At 42.8% G+C, this 15,691-nt stretch overlaps 2 protein-coding genes across 26 annotated transcripts in view; one reads left to right on the top strand and one right to left on the bottom strand.

Annotated features, from left to right (window-relative positions):
• The window catches only part of LOC148056325 (uncharacterized), a 10,417-nt gene extending 6,288 nt beyond the window's left edge, over positions 1-4,129 (top strand). For 11 of the 21 annotated variants that reach the window (XR_015703595.1, XR_015703598.1, XR_015703582.1 and 8 more), the window contains 2 exons: positions 201-521; positions 3,614-4,129. Coding sequence is in view for 4 of the 21 variants with exons in the window: in XM_087752370.1 (XP_087608496.1) it covers positions 251-521; positions 3,614-3,744 (402 nt within the window). In the remaining 17 variants the exon portion in view is untranslated. Of the gene's footprint in view, positions 1-200; positions 1,068-3,613 lie in introns of those variants that run through there. The other 10 variants (XR_015703597.1, XR_015703592.1, XR_015703587.1 and 7 more) reach the window with 6 other exon arrangements.
• VEZF1 (vascular endothelial zinc finger 1) lies at positions 107-15,691 on the bottom strand. 5 transcript variants are annotated; one of them, XM_087752361.1, is made up of 7 exons: positions 15,512-15,691; positions 9,221-10,026; positions 8,519-8,582; positions 7,313-7,496; positions 5,624-5,839; positions 3,289-3,333; positions 107-2,947 (listed from the first exon to the last, which is right to left on the bottom strand). In XM_087752361.1, the coding sequence occupies exons 1-7, from the start codon at positions 15,542-15,544 to the stop codon at positions 2,520-2,522; spliced, it is 1,776 nt and encodes a 591-aa protein (XP_087608487.1). In that variant the 5' UTR covers positions 15,545-15,691; the 3' UTR covers positions 107-2,519. The 5 variants fall into 5 exon arrangements, with proteins under 5 accessions (XP_087608487.1, XP_087608489.1, XP_087608488.1 ...); XM_087752363.1 differs by having other exon boundaries at positions 9,329-10,026; XM_087752362.1 differs by lacking the exon at positions 3,289-3,333.

Genomic DNA, 15,691 nt, shown 5'->3' with positions numbered 1-15,691 from the left:
TGTGTTTATTCTACTGCTACTCTGCTGGGATAAAAATAACATCAGCAGGGCAGGCTAGCTGTACAAAGGACCCACTGTCAATACTACAGTAATTGACAACATACAATTAAGTCTCACACCTGTTTATTGTAAGTCATTCATAGATAACCACTTCTAGTACACATTTTCATATTGGCTTTTAATGCTCTTGTTTTTTTAAGCTCAGGGACGCCCAAACTTCATCTAAGGGTCATCTCTGCCATTTACCCAGATCCAGAACGCTACGCCTACCATGGAAAACTGGTGCGAGTTGGTATCATTGCCACGGGTAACGGAGATGGCTCGGAAACTACACATCCCAACATGCAACGCCCCACCGGCGCGGGCTGCTCTACGCTACGGGAGGAAGGAGTTTTGCTGGGGTGCATTCGCCTCACATGCCTCGTTTCGGCCGTATCAGCCTAAGTCATGCAGCTGTCTGCACGCAATGCTCTACAGAGTGCAAAAACGAAGACCTCTACACATCTGGAGTAAGAACAGTGGTAACAAAGTCATAGCTACATATTCTTCTCTACATTTTTGTTTATTGAGACAAACTAATTAAAAGGCACAAACATAGGGCATATGTTTACATGGACATTATAACAAACATATACATTAAAAGTGTAGGAATGTGTTTCCTTTCTGCTAAACAGAAAGTTCCTAAGCTTTTATATATACAAAAGTTGTACAATTTGATGTCCTAAAGTACAAAAGATCATTTATAAAATTATTTTACACTAAGCTCTTTTTTTTTTTTTGTTTTTTTTGTTTTACTATGTAGTCCAAGCCCCTAGAACAGTTTTCACGTAATGATACAGATACCTGTCACCTGAGCCAGCAGCCTGGCAGTCACTGCTTGTACTGACACGGCAGGGTAGAAACGGAAGCAGTCCATTTTGACTAGTCAGTCCTGCTAGCACTCTGTGAAAATGCGCACACGCTAATCTCCATAGCTTTCAACTTCATTAAGATAAAAACATCTCGACTGTAATTTTATTTTATTTTTTTAATGTAGAGTCTTGGGTTTAGGGTGGTGGTTTTTTTTTTTAAACAAAGTTTTAAAAACGTGAATATGTGACATGATAGTCTAAAAAGTATATCTGTTTCCCTAGATTTTGCTTTCTACTTTATGTACAGATAAACAGGTTAAGAAGTAAAAAGCACATGTAGCTTAAACATGTGTGACCATTTGTGGAGAAGTTCTGGGCTGAATAGTTCAAACCATCACCCCAGAACTCCCACAAATTGATAGAAATGTGTTAACACAATAGAAGAATAACGTAAAAATGATGATGTTTGCAAATATTTACAAAGTTGAACAGATTTGCACAACACTTGATTAAGAAATAGGGGAGAAATTAAAAGACGCTCTCTGCTTGTCCTGGAGGGGCATCCTACCTAGTTAGTGGTTAGAATAAAAACTGTATACAATTTAATATAAGACAAAACTTCTAGTGAACAACTAACACGTCTGTCCCCTGCTGTAACACCAGCAGGCTCTGATTGGGAGGCAGAGGGCATAAAAATCATACCCAGTGTCTCCAGAATCTTCCAGCTTAAAGCAATATTTCTTAAGTTTCAAAGCACTCCTTTTGCTCCTAGATAAGAGTCCCATAGGGGTCTGACTGTTCAGAGACCATGTTTACATACATTTCGACTCCTCTTCTGTCAGCCATGGCTGTTTCTCACCAAACAATAACAGTTTTTTTTTTAAAAAATGTTGACTACAATGCTATATTCCCTTAGGGTAATATGTTGGGTAATATTTACATCTCCAAATATCAGGTCACAATCCCTATTATATGTTGAAGTTAGAATGATAAGTTATCATATGCTTTGCATATCAGAGCTGGTATCACCTTTCCCATAGGGAATGCTGCCTGAAATTATCATATTCCCAAAGGTAAAATGCATATTTTCTCCAAAATGCATTTTTTTTTCAATGACAACATTGTAATGCATTTACTCATAAAAAAAAAAAAAAACATCAACACAGACAAAGATTCTACACTAGCTCAGAAACAGTGGACTTAACGACTGGCAAGTTAAAATTAGCCATCCACCCTGTTAAAGAAACAGAGGGGTCTTTGCTAGTGTTTAGATTAAAATAATTTCCTAAGTTATAATTTGAGGGATAAAACATAAAACTGTTTTTTAATGACCTTTTTTTTTTTTAAAAAACTCTGGCAAGTAAGTATCTGCTCTAATTCAGCATCAGTCAGCTAAAAGGTAAAACTTACTTTAAATGAAGTGCTCCAGTGAAACTCAAGTTTGAACCATATGAGCCAAATCAACAGGGGAAGATGCTACTATGGTCTCTGATGGTGCATGTTGCCCCAGTGTCTTAGTCTGAATTTATTATTAACTAAAACAAAACAAAAAAAACAAAACAAAACAAAAAAAAACCAACAAAAAAAACCCCCAACCAAACAAAACCCAAAAAAGAACTGCTGGTAAGGATTCCATTTTAATCCTTTTTAATACTGTTTAGAAATTCTTTACCAGGGAGGAGACGTGGGCAAGGCCTGGGGCAGGAAAGGCATGCTCTCTACTGGTCTCATTGCTATATTTAACGGACCAGCTAACGTCATTGGTGTGGGGAGGTTCATGGGAGATGTTATAGTGACTGGATGCGCTATATTCACTGGAGCGGTTACTGGGGTAGGTAAATTGACTGGTGTGGTGAGCGTTAATGGAGATGTCATGGATAATGGACTTGTTATAGTTACAGGATGCCCTAGGTTCATCGGACTGGATATATTAACTGCACTTGATACATTTACTGGACTTCTCATGCTCATTGCAGCTGCCACTGTGACTGGGTTTGTGATAGTCCCAGAAGCCACAGAGGACGTTATATTGAATGGAGTAGTAAGAGTCACAGGCGTAGTAGCAGCAGTGGAGGTTTGGCACAAGTTAGCAGCTTCTAAAAATGAGACATAAAAAGACAAAAAGTTTTTAACACATAAAAAACCATGGACAAGATTTAAAAAAAAAAAAAAACAAGAACAAAAACCAAACAAGAACAGGTACAAATTCTGGAATAATTTTCTTTAGGAATTATTAGTAAGTTAAAACTGTTAACATTCTATAGCCTACAAGAAATACAAACTCTCATGCAGTTCATTTCAATTCAACATTTTTTTCCTGAGAAGTCAAGCGAGGTTGTCTTATAAAGAGGGTTTCGATGTTCATAAAAACAGTATCTTACAATCAAAAAAATCCTCCCAAGAGGAACATTATAAATAGAGGAGAGAGTGTACATACCGAATGGTACGTACTCTATAGCCTTCTCAAAGGTGAACTGACATTCTGTGAAGGTTTTAAAAAGTCATTATTAGGGACTGATAAGCAAAGCTCGTTTCAATATTTACCTGCTTATTTCAGTCTTAATTATTGCTACTAAATTGTTCCACTGATCACAGCACTTCTACTTAGCAGTTTTCAAGGCTACCCAGTCAGTACATCTTTCAACCCCCATTATCTCCTCAGCTTTCACATAAGCTACAGCTCCACACCAAGTTGGTTTGGTTTGTGGGTTTTTGGGTTGTTTTGGTTTTTGGTTTTTTTTTTTTTTTACTTTGTTTTGCAGTAAGCAGGAATGAAGTGCCGAACAAGGAAGACCCAGGAGGCCAGTGCCCGGCCCTGCTGCCGGTGGGCTCTAGCAGGGCTGGGCACTGGGGGAGCGGGCACCGGTGTCCGGGACGGCGGAGGGATCACTAGGCATCCATCAGCACCACCTGCCGGCTACCCATACTAGAAGGCTCCAAAACCAGAAGCGGGCTGGTGGACGCGGGTAAAGGGAAGGGATGACTGCTAGAGAAACCGACAAAAATATATTCTAGATCAACATTACGGCACTTCTAAGTCGTGTCTTATTCCACATTTGTAGGGTAGGACACCAAGCTCAGTCTACACCCACGTTTCAGGAGGTAAGCCAGGAGCAAAGAGTCCACTCTTGCCACTCGGGCAATACAAATGTACCAAGACAGAGTTAACTTTGAAAGCAACATTAGCCCCATTCAAGGGTTACTGTTGGTTCTTCAAAGTCCATATCTAGGAGGGGTGGAAAGGAAGGGAAAGAGTAAAAAAAAAAAAAAAAACAAAACAAACTGTGAAAATAAATCATATTAGACTAAAAAAAAATCCCATCCAGTGTTGTAAAGCCAACGCAACTGGTGGCACTAGCACAGGAGAACCAGCATGGAAAGAGTAGCACATAGGCATGGCACTGACTGGTCTAGCTTCACCTTCCAAGCACAGTAATACGCAAAGACACATCCCACCCCGTGCCCCTTCCCCAATCAAGTTAAGCTAATATCATCAATCTGACAACACTTCTACCCACCCACCTCCCTCACCCACCATTCTGTCCCGAACCAGTTTCTGTTAAAGCATATTCAATAATCTCAATAAGAAAGGAAGGGAAGAGGGAACAAGACATAGGAAGGAACAAGCAGGACAAAAAAAATTCTCAAGAGATTTTCTAAATCTGACACCCATTTGCTTTATCTGCTTAGCGGTCTGATGATATTTAATGTTTCTGTTATCACTACATTTTAACATGAATAAGCTGTTTCTATACTGTCTGATCACAGAATTCAATTCAACTGGAATAACAATCAAGGCGAAAGGAGCTAGCAGCCTAATATACAAACAAGACCTAGAAAAGAAAAAAAGATTTAAGAAACTGAAAGGAAGTTCAGGAGAAAAGAAAAAAAAATAAGGTGAGTCAAAAACATTTATTACTAAAAACAGCTAGTGAAAAACAGTAAGAGGTCACTAAGAATTTCTCCTAAAACATGTAATCCACGAGAGTCACATGATAGGCATTGGAAATCAAACTGCTGTGAAAAGAATAAGCTAGCAGTAACGGGAGACTTTAAACTGCTATACTCCTAACTAAACTGAAGCAATCTATTCTTTACAAAACTGACACACTGACCAACAATAGGAAGCTATTCCACTTCAATTACAGTAGCATAGGTATATGTAAGCTGTGAGCTAGCAATAATGAAAAACACGATCACTTATTAGTTAATTTCGTAACGAAAAAAAAAACAACAAAGAGATAGAAGAGTTAATTTCTATGAGTTCTAGAAAACTTGATGCAAAGACAGTTACGTGATGATAAAGCGAACGGAATAAATTGGGAGAGGAAAGATGAAAGGGACACAGAAAGCACCCACATGCAAACTGATGATGATGCAACGACAGAGGGGGTTGTATGTGTGTATATATACATATATATATATGCACACAAGTTAACAACTGGTAAATATGCATAAACACAGCTAAAAACCACATGCAAGTCAAAAAAACACACTCTTGCCTTGGAGCAGACACAAACATCCCTTTATAATTGATGACTGCTACATACACATTCAAGCACAGAGACCAAAGGGAAACAAGTAATGAGGAGTTCATTTCCAACAGCGTAATTTTGGTCATGTTATCCTCCTGCTAGTTTTTAGCTATTACTTCTAACATCGAGAATGAAACTTTCATGTAAGACATCCTTTCCTGACATCTTAAACTCCCTAGATAACTGTAAACTCCAGTATCTTATAAAGCCAAGACCATAAGTATTGTTTTGTTTTACCTTTCTTCCGTGCTTTGACGGCCTCTTCCCATAATCTCAGGGTCTCTACCTGCTTTCCGGGCCAACTTGTTACGTGTTGCTGCTGCTGCTGCTGCTGCTGCTGTTGTTGTTGTTGTTGCTGTTGTTGTTGTTGCTGCTGCTGCTGCTGTTGTTGTTGCTGCTGTTGTTGCTGCTGCTGTTGCTGCTTCTGATTGCTGGTCTCTTCACTCATGCATGCTATGCCAATTAAGTAAGAACACAAATTCACCTTGAAAAGTTACTCTGTTTTCTGCTGAGATGACAAAGGCTTCTTCCATAAAGAGTGTGTGGAATCTCGCAGGATTCCAAGAGCAAAAATCACAGAGGTGCTTAAAAACATATAATTAATTCTGTGTTTTATAAAACTACTTTTCCAAGATCTAAGAAACAAACTGTAAGTCAGGAACATCTGCTTTCACTGCCAAAAATGAAATTCCTTTCTGATTATTTTGTTTGTATTTTTAGGAAGAATGAAATAAAAGCCTATAATGAGTCTCTAGAATTCAAGCTGCTTAGCTGATTCCACTTTTTCTAAGCCTCAGCTCCAGTTAAAAAAAAAAAAAAAAAGCCTTTTTACTTTTTATTGCAAGTATGACTTAAAATTTTCAGTTTACCTTTACATCACAGAACAGCATGTTACTGCTCTCTGGCCACATTACAGCTCATCATTTCCACCTCTAACAACTGCTGTAAATGCCCCACGTGAACTGGCTTAGCACCACCGAACTGGCTTTGGAAGCCAGAGCTGTAACCCTATACCTTGAAAAATACTTCACATCCAAATTTCATCTTAAGCTCAACAATCAGGCATTTTAGACATTCCTGGTACCTTCAAATTATCCAGGAGTAACAGGGACTGAAAAGATGTAAATTAATACTGTTTAAAAGGCTTTAAGGACAAAGTTTCCGAAGACATTCCTTACTTCTCCCTCTTGATTCCTCTGAAAACCCACCTTACATCACTAATCACGTAGGCTAACTTAAGTTACAGGTATCTTAATAGGGGAGATTTGAAAGTCAAGTCTTCGTTTGCTTACTGGGCACTCTCAGGTTGGGGCTTCAGCACTTCCACAGAGTTTAAGACTAGAAGGAACTATTACAAACAACTCATTTGAAATCCTGCACACCACCAGTCAAATGCCATTAATGCCCAAAACATATTAGGGCTGGATTTAAATGCTCTTCTTGTCAGCTATTGCCAGAGGGAGGAATCATTGAGCCCCAGGGCCAAAGCTCAGAGAAAGCAGAGAAATCTTTCTCCTAATTTTGACGAGCTTTAAATGAGGCTTCAAACCTGAAACTCAGCAGATCTTAGCAGTTCTTAAATATTCTAAAATCTCCAGAATTATCTCTTGGACTTTTAGGCCTGTACAGTTCAGGAAGTAGCACTGTACTTAGAAGCTGAGAAAAGTTGGGAACTCTTTTCTTCAAGAGATGGGTTGTTCTCACAAACGGCAGGGCATTCCTAAGGGATAAGAGCACAATCTAGCAGCAAACTAATTCCACATATGCCAATTTCTTGAGCTGAAGAAGATCCTGTTATCAAATATCTATTTTTAATAGGTGTGAATACCCAGACTGATGGGTATGTTTTTGCATTTTAACGTAATCAAAGGCAATTCCCTTTGCAAACACATTGTTATTAGAAATGTTTTTAAAACGTTCACCTACTTTTATTGATGCCTTGTTTACAGGTATTACAGTTGATACTTTGGCTCTGCCCGTGTGTCTTTAAGTGGCTGGTGATATATGCTGCACTCAGAAGTTTACCACAGATATTACACGATACCTTTCCTTCATGGCGCACCATGTGTGTCCGCAGTCTGTCTTTGGTGGCAAAGGCAGCAGTGCACGTCTATATGAAGGACAACAGTTACACTTGAAGTGCAGACAGCATCATTACAGTATGAATTACATGCCCACTGTAAGCCTATTTTACCTCGTAGGTGCAAACAGTATCCTAAGGATATTGACAACCTTAAGTTTTACCTGTATTTATAGAGAAACCAAAATCAAACTACTAAACAGAGACTGAAAATAGAAGTTGGCTTCTGAGACAACTAGGACAAAAATCATACTCTGTACTACTTGAACTTTCTTAAAACAGGGAGTTGCATTACCTACCAAAACAAGAGGTAGGTTATAACAAGAACCTAGAACAGGCAAAGTTGTTTTTTAATAACAATTTGACTGCACAAATCTGAACTTGGTATCTGAAGTTGCTCAAGTACTTCTGTTCCCATCCAAATCAGAACAAGGAAACAAAACCTTTTTCTAACGCTGTTTTTTTTTTTTACACAAGACTTCTACTTAATATGATGAGTCACTAAAACACCGGCTGGAACAAGCATGGATATTCCAAGCAAAACAGTTAACTGTTCAAGGGCGGTCACGCTATTTCTCTTATACTCAGTCATCAACTTATGACAACTTGCTTTCACCTTCCAGCGAAATAACGGATCCAGAATCAACTATTCCAATCCATTTTAAATGGATATACTGAGAAACACATTTAACTCAAATATGCTGAGAAACACATTGCACACATTACTCCAGTAATCAGCACTGAGCTGAGGACGCTGTCACAATCCTACTACTAAGTTAAGCATACCGTAAAACAGTGCACCTATGTTGTTCTCCGAGAAAGCAAAAAGCCTCTAATCTTCCTAAAAAAGTAGCCACAGCATCCTTTTAAACTGCCTCTACACTTACATCAGAACTACAGTGCTGGTGGTATGTAAGGCAGATGCAACTTTACTCCTAAACTTGCTTTCCAAAGAGAAATCCAGGAGCAAATACAGTTCGGGAAAGATTATTCACCTGAGATTCTAACGATACAATAACATATTGTTCTTAATAAATCATTTTAGCCCTTACTTGGCATTTGAAGGGTCTCTCTGTTGAGTGAACATGTTTAACGTGACAGCTTAAATGATCAGGCCTGCAAAAAAAAAAGAGAGGAACAGAAAAGAAAATGCATACTGTTACAAATACATAGTAACGACACCTTGGCTAGCGGTGCTGAACACTGCGCTGATGACCCCTCGCAGCCCACATCCCTCTGCACGGCAAGAATAAATACGTTCCCCGTACCTACGCAGTGGCTTTCGGCTAGAGTAACACATAGTTACGCTGAGACCCAACCTGCGGTTTAAAACTTAACCGTGTTCTTCACACACACCTGGAAATGGTACGTTTGGTCGTACCTTGTGTAAAGGTGACAGATCAACAGCTCTAAAGGTTGAAGTTTTCTCTGTTGCAAGCACAGATATAAATACAGCCAGCAGCAATGCAAGCTCCCCCACAATGCTCTGTCAGTACGCCTCAACCTTGCTCCGAGGCAAGGAGACGGTTTGCCTGCCGTGCCCCATTCGGTCATTGACCTCGGCAAAGGCTGGTAAAGGGGCTCTGTGGTCACCACCAGTGACACAGACACGTGTCCTACGGGACCTGGATGAGGTCGCAAAATCATTTCAAAACATTCTCATTAAAGAGCGACCACCACTTTTGGCCACTGCCAATCTGGCTCGGATCGAGACCCACGCCCTAGAGGTAAAAAAAGGCTCTTTATCCCCTCACCAATCTTCTAAGATGTCTGGTTCTCCTAGCCCCTCGCTATGATAGCTTAACCCTTCTTGGTTATGAAAAGCCAATACTTGAGCTCGCCTGGGATTTTCTACATGGTACCTCGAGAAGCCTTTTCCACAAACACCACAGGTGTATGGTTTCGTGATGCCACCTTCGTGAGACCTCACGTGGTAGGTCATGCGATCCTTTCTCTTGAAGCGCTGATTGCAAATTGGACATTCAAAGGGTTTTTCATCTGAGTGGGACAGCTTGTGCCGGTTGAGGTGGTAGACATCCCTGAAGGCCTTTCCGCACATCTCACAAGCGTGGTTCTTCTTAACGGGCTTGCTGGGCTTCTTCACCGTCTGAGTCACTGCCATAGCCGTTGCGCCGGCACTACTGCTGGGGTTGGTGGCTGAGGAAGACGTAGTGACTGTGGACAGGATGCCTGCGATAGTTGAAACCAATGAACTTCGGCTGTTGTCACCAGCGATGGTCGAGATAAGGGGCACCATTGTGGTGGGAGTTTTCTTTGGCCGTGACACTAACTTTATCCCTGTGTGGCAGGACTCGTGACGCCTCAAATGGTAGCTGTCCCTGAAAGCTTTGCTGCAGTAAGTGCACACAAAGGAGGTTTTAGGTTTTTCCTTTTTAATCCCAACAATAGCATCCTTTAATGTTTCTGGTGCAGGCTGAGGTTTCTGCGTTATTGGTAAGGGCAGAATCGGCTTCTGATCGGGTGGCTCAACAGCAGAGCTCAGGAGAGGCAACAAACTGTTCTGTGCTGCCTGCTGTTGGTGATGTGAGGCTTCGTGTGCCTAAAACCAAACATTCACACTTAAATTCTATTGATGGGTGCTCACTCTGACACGGTGAGAACATTTACAAACTACAGGAAAGCACATTCTAGACCAAAAGCCATTGAAGGAACTGGAAAAGGTTACATAATTTTGGTTTTGGACAGGATAAACCGCTCGCGCTTTAAATGCATTCGCTGTGCAGATTCTGTGGTAAGTGTAGGAAGGCACACATCATAACAATCAAATAATTATTAAGTTTCCGGAGGGCAACACTTCTTATGGAAAACAACTAGGTGCTTGTCAGATCTTTTACTCACACAGCGTTTGATCTTTACATAACAGATAACTTGTTTTGCTAACGATCATATCAGATGCCACCTTGGGACTATCTTTGGAGCGTATGAATGTACTGATGGGAGTTGCAAAATAACGCCCCACCTTTGAGCTGAGCTTAGTGCACATTGAGAATTAAACTGCAGCTGCAGAGAGCCAGGATGCGATAAGGCGTCTTATTTAAACAACGTGTTCATACCAGTGTCTTAACACTGAAACCGAAGCAACTTGAATCAAGAGCTGTCTAAAGCCCCATTTCTATATTTAGCAGGTTCCCGCCGCGTTTATACACTGACCACTGTGCTCTTTGTGCCTGGAAACTAATAAGAATAGCGACATGTTATTTTTCTCCTCGTCAGCAGCTACTTTGTGATAGGAAGAGAAGCTAATCGATAAGCACTGATAGACATTTAGAGATGCTGGAGAACACGGTTGGGAAGGGGGTTTGAAAAAAAAAGACCTGAAAGCTCTTTCGAAACAGCCAATACCAACTGGCTGTGAACTGCAGAATCAGTGGGAGAAGCTAAAGGGAAGAGGCAGAGACCCCTCCACAAGCATGCCGCAGCAAGCACCGCTCAGCTGAGCTCAGCCTGCGCCGCTACGGGCTGTTCTACACCGTGCTTGTCTTAGGCGCAGTTTATTCTAAGGCAGAAAACACTGTTGTTAAATCTCATCCAGTCAGACTGGGACAAAACCCTAGCAGATACAATTGTAAAGTGGTTTAGAAACCACACAGACCAATTCAGCCTAATGGAGCATTAAATAAATCACTCTAGCACCTTAAGCCAGTTTAAGCGCATCTGTATTCAAGATGTGCCTCAGTCTGATCAGACCAGTTTTAAATCAGTCTCGTTATTAACGCAGCGTGCCAGGTCTGAAGCTGAGTTTGGGGAAACTTGCATTCCCATTAGATCAGTACTGCAGCCTTCCAGGACTCCTTCCCTACGGTTTCCTTCACAAAATAACACGTACTTCACTTCACGACTCGAGGCTGTGAGAGGTGTATAAAACACTGTGCTGGCTTGCAACCCCCAACTCGTCTACTTTTAGGTTGGCTGAGGATGGACAGCTTTATGAAACGCACTCAGGCTAATATTCTTCCTACGTGAATCCGTTTCAGCGCGTCCTTTGGAGAAGTCAGTATTTCTAGAAGCTCACTTTGGGACTTTTTCCTCAGTTGCATCCAAGCTCCGGCCGCTTTGCCTCTCCCAATCGCAGCAGCGACTACAGCCACCTCGGTGCAACTCTCCCTCGGCTGCAGGGGGGCTCCCGCCTCCCCCTGCCACTGCACAAGCCCTGCATCACTTTAGCCGCCCGTTTTTCAGGAGCGCCATGCCGGTGATCTTTGGATAAAAGCCACCGGTGGACACAAACGCTAACCCACGTGGGTATGAATACGTGCTCCCTAACACTCCAAGCCTATCCGACAGGAAAACAGTTCACGGGAGAAACCCCGGATTCGGTATGCTAACGGGAGACAAAACTTGTGGGAATTGCTAGGAGCCAGGCCAGCCTGTCTGGTTTTCTTTGCATTTTACATCTGTGCCGAAGCTCGGGATGCAACAGGTGAGCTGAACATTGCCGCACCGCGCCTGGCCACAGCGGCCACCTCAAACAACAGCCCAAGGGGCCGGTTTGCAGAAGCGCTTGCTGAAGAGTCGAATGCAGAACTCTCCTGGAGGCTACGCTGCTAAATCAGGGCACGGCACAAGCTCCAGCGTCTCCATTAAACTTCTGCCTGACTTCAGTGACAGTTGCGGATTTTCAAGCATTTATTTTCCGTGTTTTTAAAAAGCGATTGAGACATCTACATTGCATAAAAAGAATGAGTATGTACAATACACATTAAAAGTACAATATTAAGCAAGTTGTGTACTTAAATACAATTTTAATTTAAAAAAATTCTGAAACGTGTTACAGCCAACTTTAAATAAGCATTAAACAATGTTGTTAAACTGCATCAGAAGACACTTAAGAGCACCTAAGGATAGCTCCAGTGATACAGTTTCAAAGGCAGAGCTAGCAGATCGGATAATAGAGAGCCCAAATCCTTTGGACAAGGTTCAAACTTATGCAGTTTATGGATATTTTTAAGCCTTAAAGAATCGTCAGCACTTCGAGGTAATGATGCACTTATTTCCTACGGAACCGACAGAGACGGTGGACATAAAACAATGTATATTCATAAGGCTACAGGCTACGAAGCCGCTGCTTATATAAGTCTGCTTATCTTGGTTCCCAGATAGCCAGCGTTATTAGCAGCGCCGTCTTTCTAACAACCCCTCTTTGCAACAAGCAGTATTCCTCAGTTTCCAAGGGCTGCCTGCATTAAAGCCTTTTAAAAAAGGATCAGGCAGTGGTTTTTTTTTTTTAACTGGCTGTTCGAGAAGGGAAGACAGCACCTGCTGCACGCCTCTCGCAAGTCATTTTTATTCAGGCACAGACCACGCTTTTACTTGACCTAGCATTAATGTCAAGTCAACATTTTTGCGATATTTTGATTGCCTGGGACAGGCTCTCGTGCAAAATACCCTCGCTCTATCACTAATTTTTTCGTTCCGGGGGGGGCAGTAAACAAAAAAAAAAAACACCCTGTAATTCGTGACCCGGAGTGGTAGGATGTGGCATTGTGAACTTCCAATGCCAGAGGCTAAAATATTTTTGCGCTCCAGCCTTAATGTGAGAGCAACAAATTAGCATGAGTCATATCTTGAACACTCTGTTTGATGGATGATTCCTCCTCACATTAACAGATACAACTTTCACTTTCCGAGCAGATACTAAAAGTGGTTTTCAAAATATGCATTTCAGGGACTAATAATATCCAAACAAGAGCTGCTTATTCAGTCTCACAATTGTTTCTTTAAAAAGATACAATTCATCAAAATGCCACCTAAACACAATCAAACAACTTTATTTGGAAAGAGCAATTTACAGTCACATATCCCATTGCCAGCAAGACTAAAATTAAGACATTGCAACCTCCTCTAAAAACATTTTGCTAAAAATGACAACGTCGCACACCGCGTATTAAACCGTCCCTTAGAAATCCTGTCACAGCTGAAACGCACACTTGGTAAAACTCCCTGCGCGAAGAACAAGCGTGTATATTCAGCCACTTGCATTCGTTATTTAACTTAATACCGGGGAGCGGGGCCACGAGGGGCTTTTAAATCCATTTTTTGTTACTAGTTTTAACTAATGGGCTGGATCTTGGCTGACACGCTGTTGGTGAGAACGGGAAGAGGGAAAACTAAAGTCACATCGGGAGTAGCTTAACAGTGCTTTCTGCTGGGTGCATTAGGATGCTCGCACCCTAAATCGGTGGGTTTAACAAAATGACTCAAGAAACAATATTCAGCATTTATTAGGCGGTCTTCAAGCTTTATTATTTGGGGCAAAAAGAAAAAAAAAAAAATCAGAGGAAAATTTCCACGTCACAGTTTTATGAAGATGCTTCCAAGTCGCACATAGCTAAGTACGTTAGGAGAGTGAACTGCTGACTCCTTAATTAAAAGCAGCAAAGCCTACTCCTAAATCAAAGTGTGACATCGCTATTTCAAAATACGGTACCCTTCAAAAAAATAAAGACAAGCAGCAAGAAGCTGGACACGTACTTGGAAGTATTACTTGGCATTTCTTACAGAGGTTGCTGCAATACCACATTGCCAGGCTACGCAGAATTTCCCCTCCAAAACTCTCATCCGTGAGCCTGGGAAGCAGAAAGGCGATAAAACAGCCCCAGCTCGGAGGGAGATGGCCCTAAACTAAGGAGGAGATTAACTTCTTCGCGTGAAGTTTCCTACGTGCGAATCACAACTGCCCACTAGAGTGAGAAATAATTCACAAGACCTCAGCCAAACTCGATGGCATCACCCGCATTAATCACGAAAAGGCGGAAAACCCAGCGCCCAGCTCCCGGTACCGGCTCCCCGGAACATTCCCGGCGTGTTTTCAGAAGCAGAGCACCCGAGCAAGTGACTCATCCCTCGGTACTTGCAAGGGAATAATTTTTCCTCTCTAAAGGAATGGTGCTCGCTCTTGGCGGATTTATTCATTCAACTCAGGTTTTCAAACTCGTGTCACGGGTTGGGTTTGGGTTTAATTCCGAGGAGGACAGTGAGTAAGCGAGTGACCGCCGCTGGGAATGTCCAAAGAGGATTATTTTACCTTGAGAAAGGTGATGTGTGGGGCGCCTTTTTTTTTTTTTTTTTTTTTTTGCTGCTGCTGCAATTACAGATTTTATGTTTTCAAGCTCAAAAAGAGCAGGAGGCATCAGAAAACAATCCGGTGTGAAAGGGCTCGGCTCACAAAAGCCAGGGGAGGATTTTTTTTTTTTAATTTTTTTTTTTTTTTGGTACACTGGATTTTCTTCGGAATTACATAAACAGCGGTGTTTTTAAGTCGGTCTTTCGCAGACAGAAGGGGGGAAAATTGTGACTCAGTTGGCAAAGGGAGGGGTTGCACGCTCCACCGTCCCTATTCCTCCCGATTACCGTTAGCATTTCGCCAGTTTTTACAGAAATCCGGCCCGCTCGCGTCCTATTTTAAAAGAAAACAAGCTCCCTCGTCACCCGGCCCCTGAGTCAGGCTGTTTAAAGAGGGATTAATTTATTCTCCCAGACACGGTGTTTGTTCCATCGGGGTTTTGTTAGAGCCCGGTGGAAGGTTGTTTTTTGGGTTTGGTTTTTTTTTTATTTTTATTTTTGGCGGGGGGAGAGAAAAACAAACAAAAAAAAAAGCCAAAAAAAAAAGAGAAGAAGCGATTTCGGTTTTTTGGGGGGAAAAATTTTTTAAAAAAATTTAAAATATAACCACTGCCCTCTTTCTTAAAAAAAAAAAAAAATGCAAGGAAAAAGGTTGCGGGGCGGCGGCGGCGGAGCGCCGTGCGCGACCAGCGCGGGGGAGGCGGCGGGGAGAAAGTGCAGGAGGGAAAGGAGGGAAAAGCGCTGCCGGCGGCGCGGGGCCGGGGCAGCCGCTGCCCCGGGCGGGCCGGGCCGGGCCGGGCCGCGCCGCCGCCGCGGGCCGGGCCGGGGGAGGCGGGCGGGAGGCCGGGCGGCGGCGCTGACTGACAGCCCCGGCCTAGCGGGGAGCCCGGCGGGCGGCCGCCCGCCCGCGGCCGCTGAGGGGAGGGGGGGCGCGGGCAGCGCCGGCCGCCGCGGGGCCTCACCTGAAAGAGGAACGCGGTCCAGTTGGCCTCCATGGCGGGGGCGTCCCGGCCCTCGGCGGGCGGCGGCGGCGGCTCCGGCGGCGCGGTCCCCCCCTCCCTCCCCCGGGCCCCAGCTACATGGAGCCGACAACAAAGCGGCGGCGGCGGCGGCGGCTCAACATGGCAGCGCCGAGCGGCCGC

This window comes from Nipponia nippon, unplaced genomic scaffold, assembly GCF_047370975.1.
Source record: "Nipponia nippon isolate SJK-2023a ecotype South Korea unplaced genomic scaffold, ASM4737097v1 scaffold_15, whole genome shotgun sequence".
In the NCBI taxonomy this organism is placed as follows: domain Eukaryota; kingdom Metazoa; phylum Chordata; class Aves; order Pelecaniformes; family Threskiornithidae; genus Nipponia; species Nipponia nippon.
The sequence above is the reverse complement of the archived record's forward strand: the minus strand, read 5'-3'. Positions and strand labels throughout refer to the sequence as shown.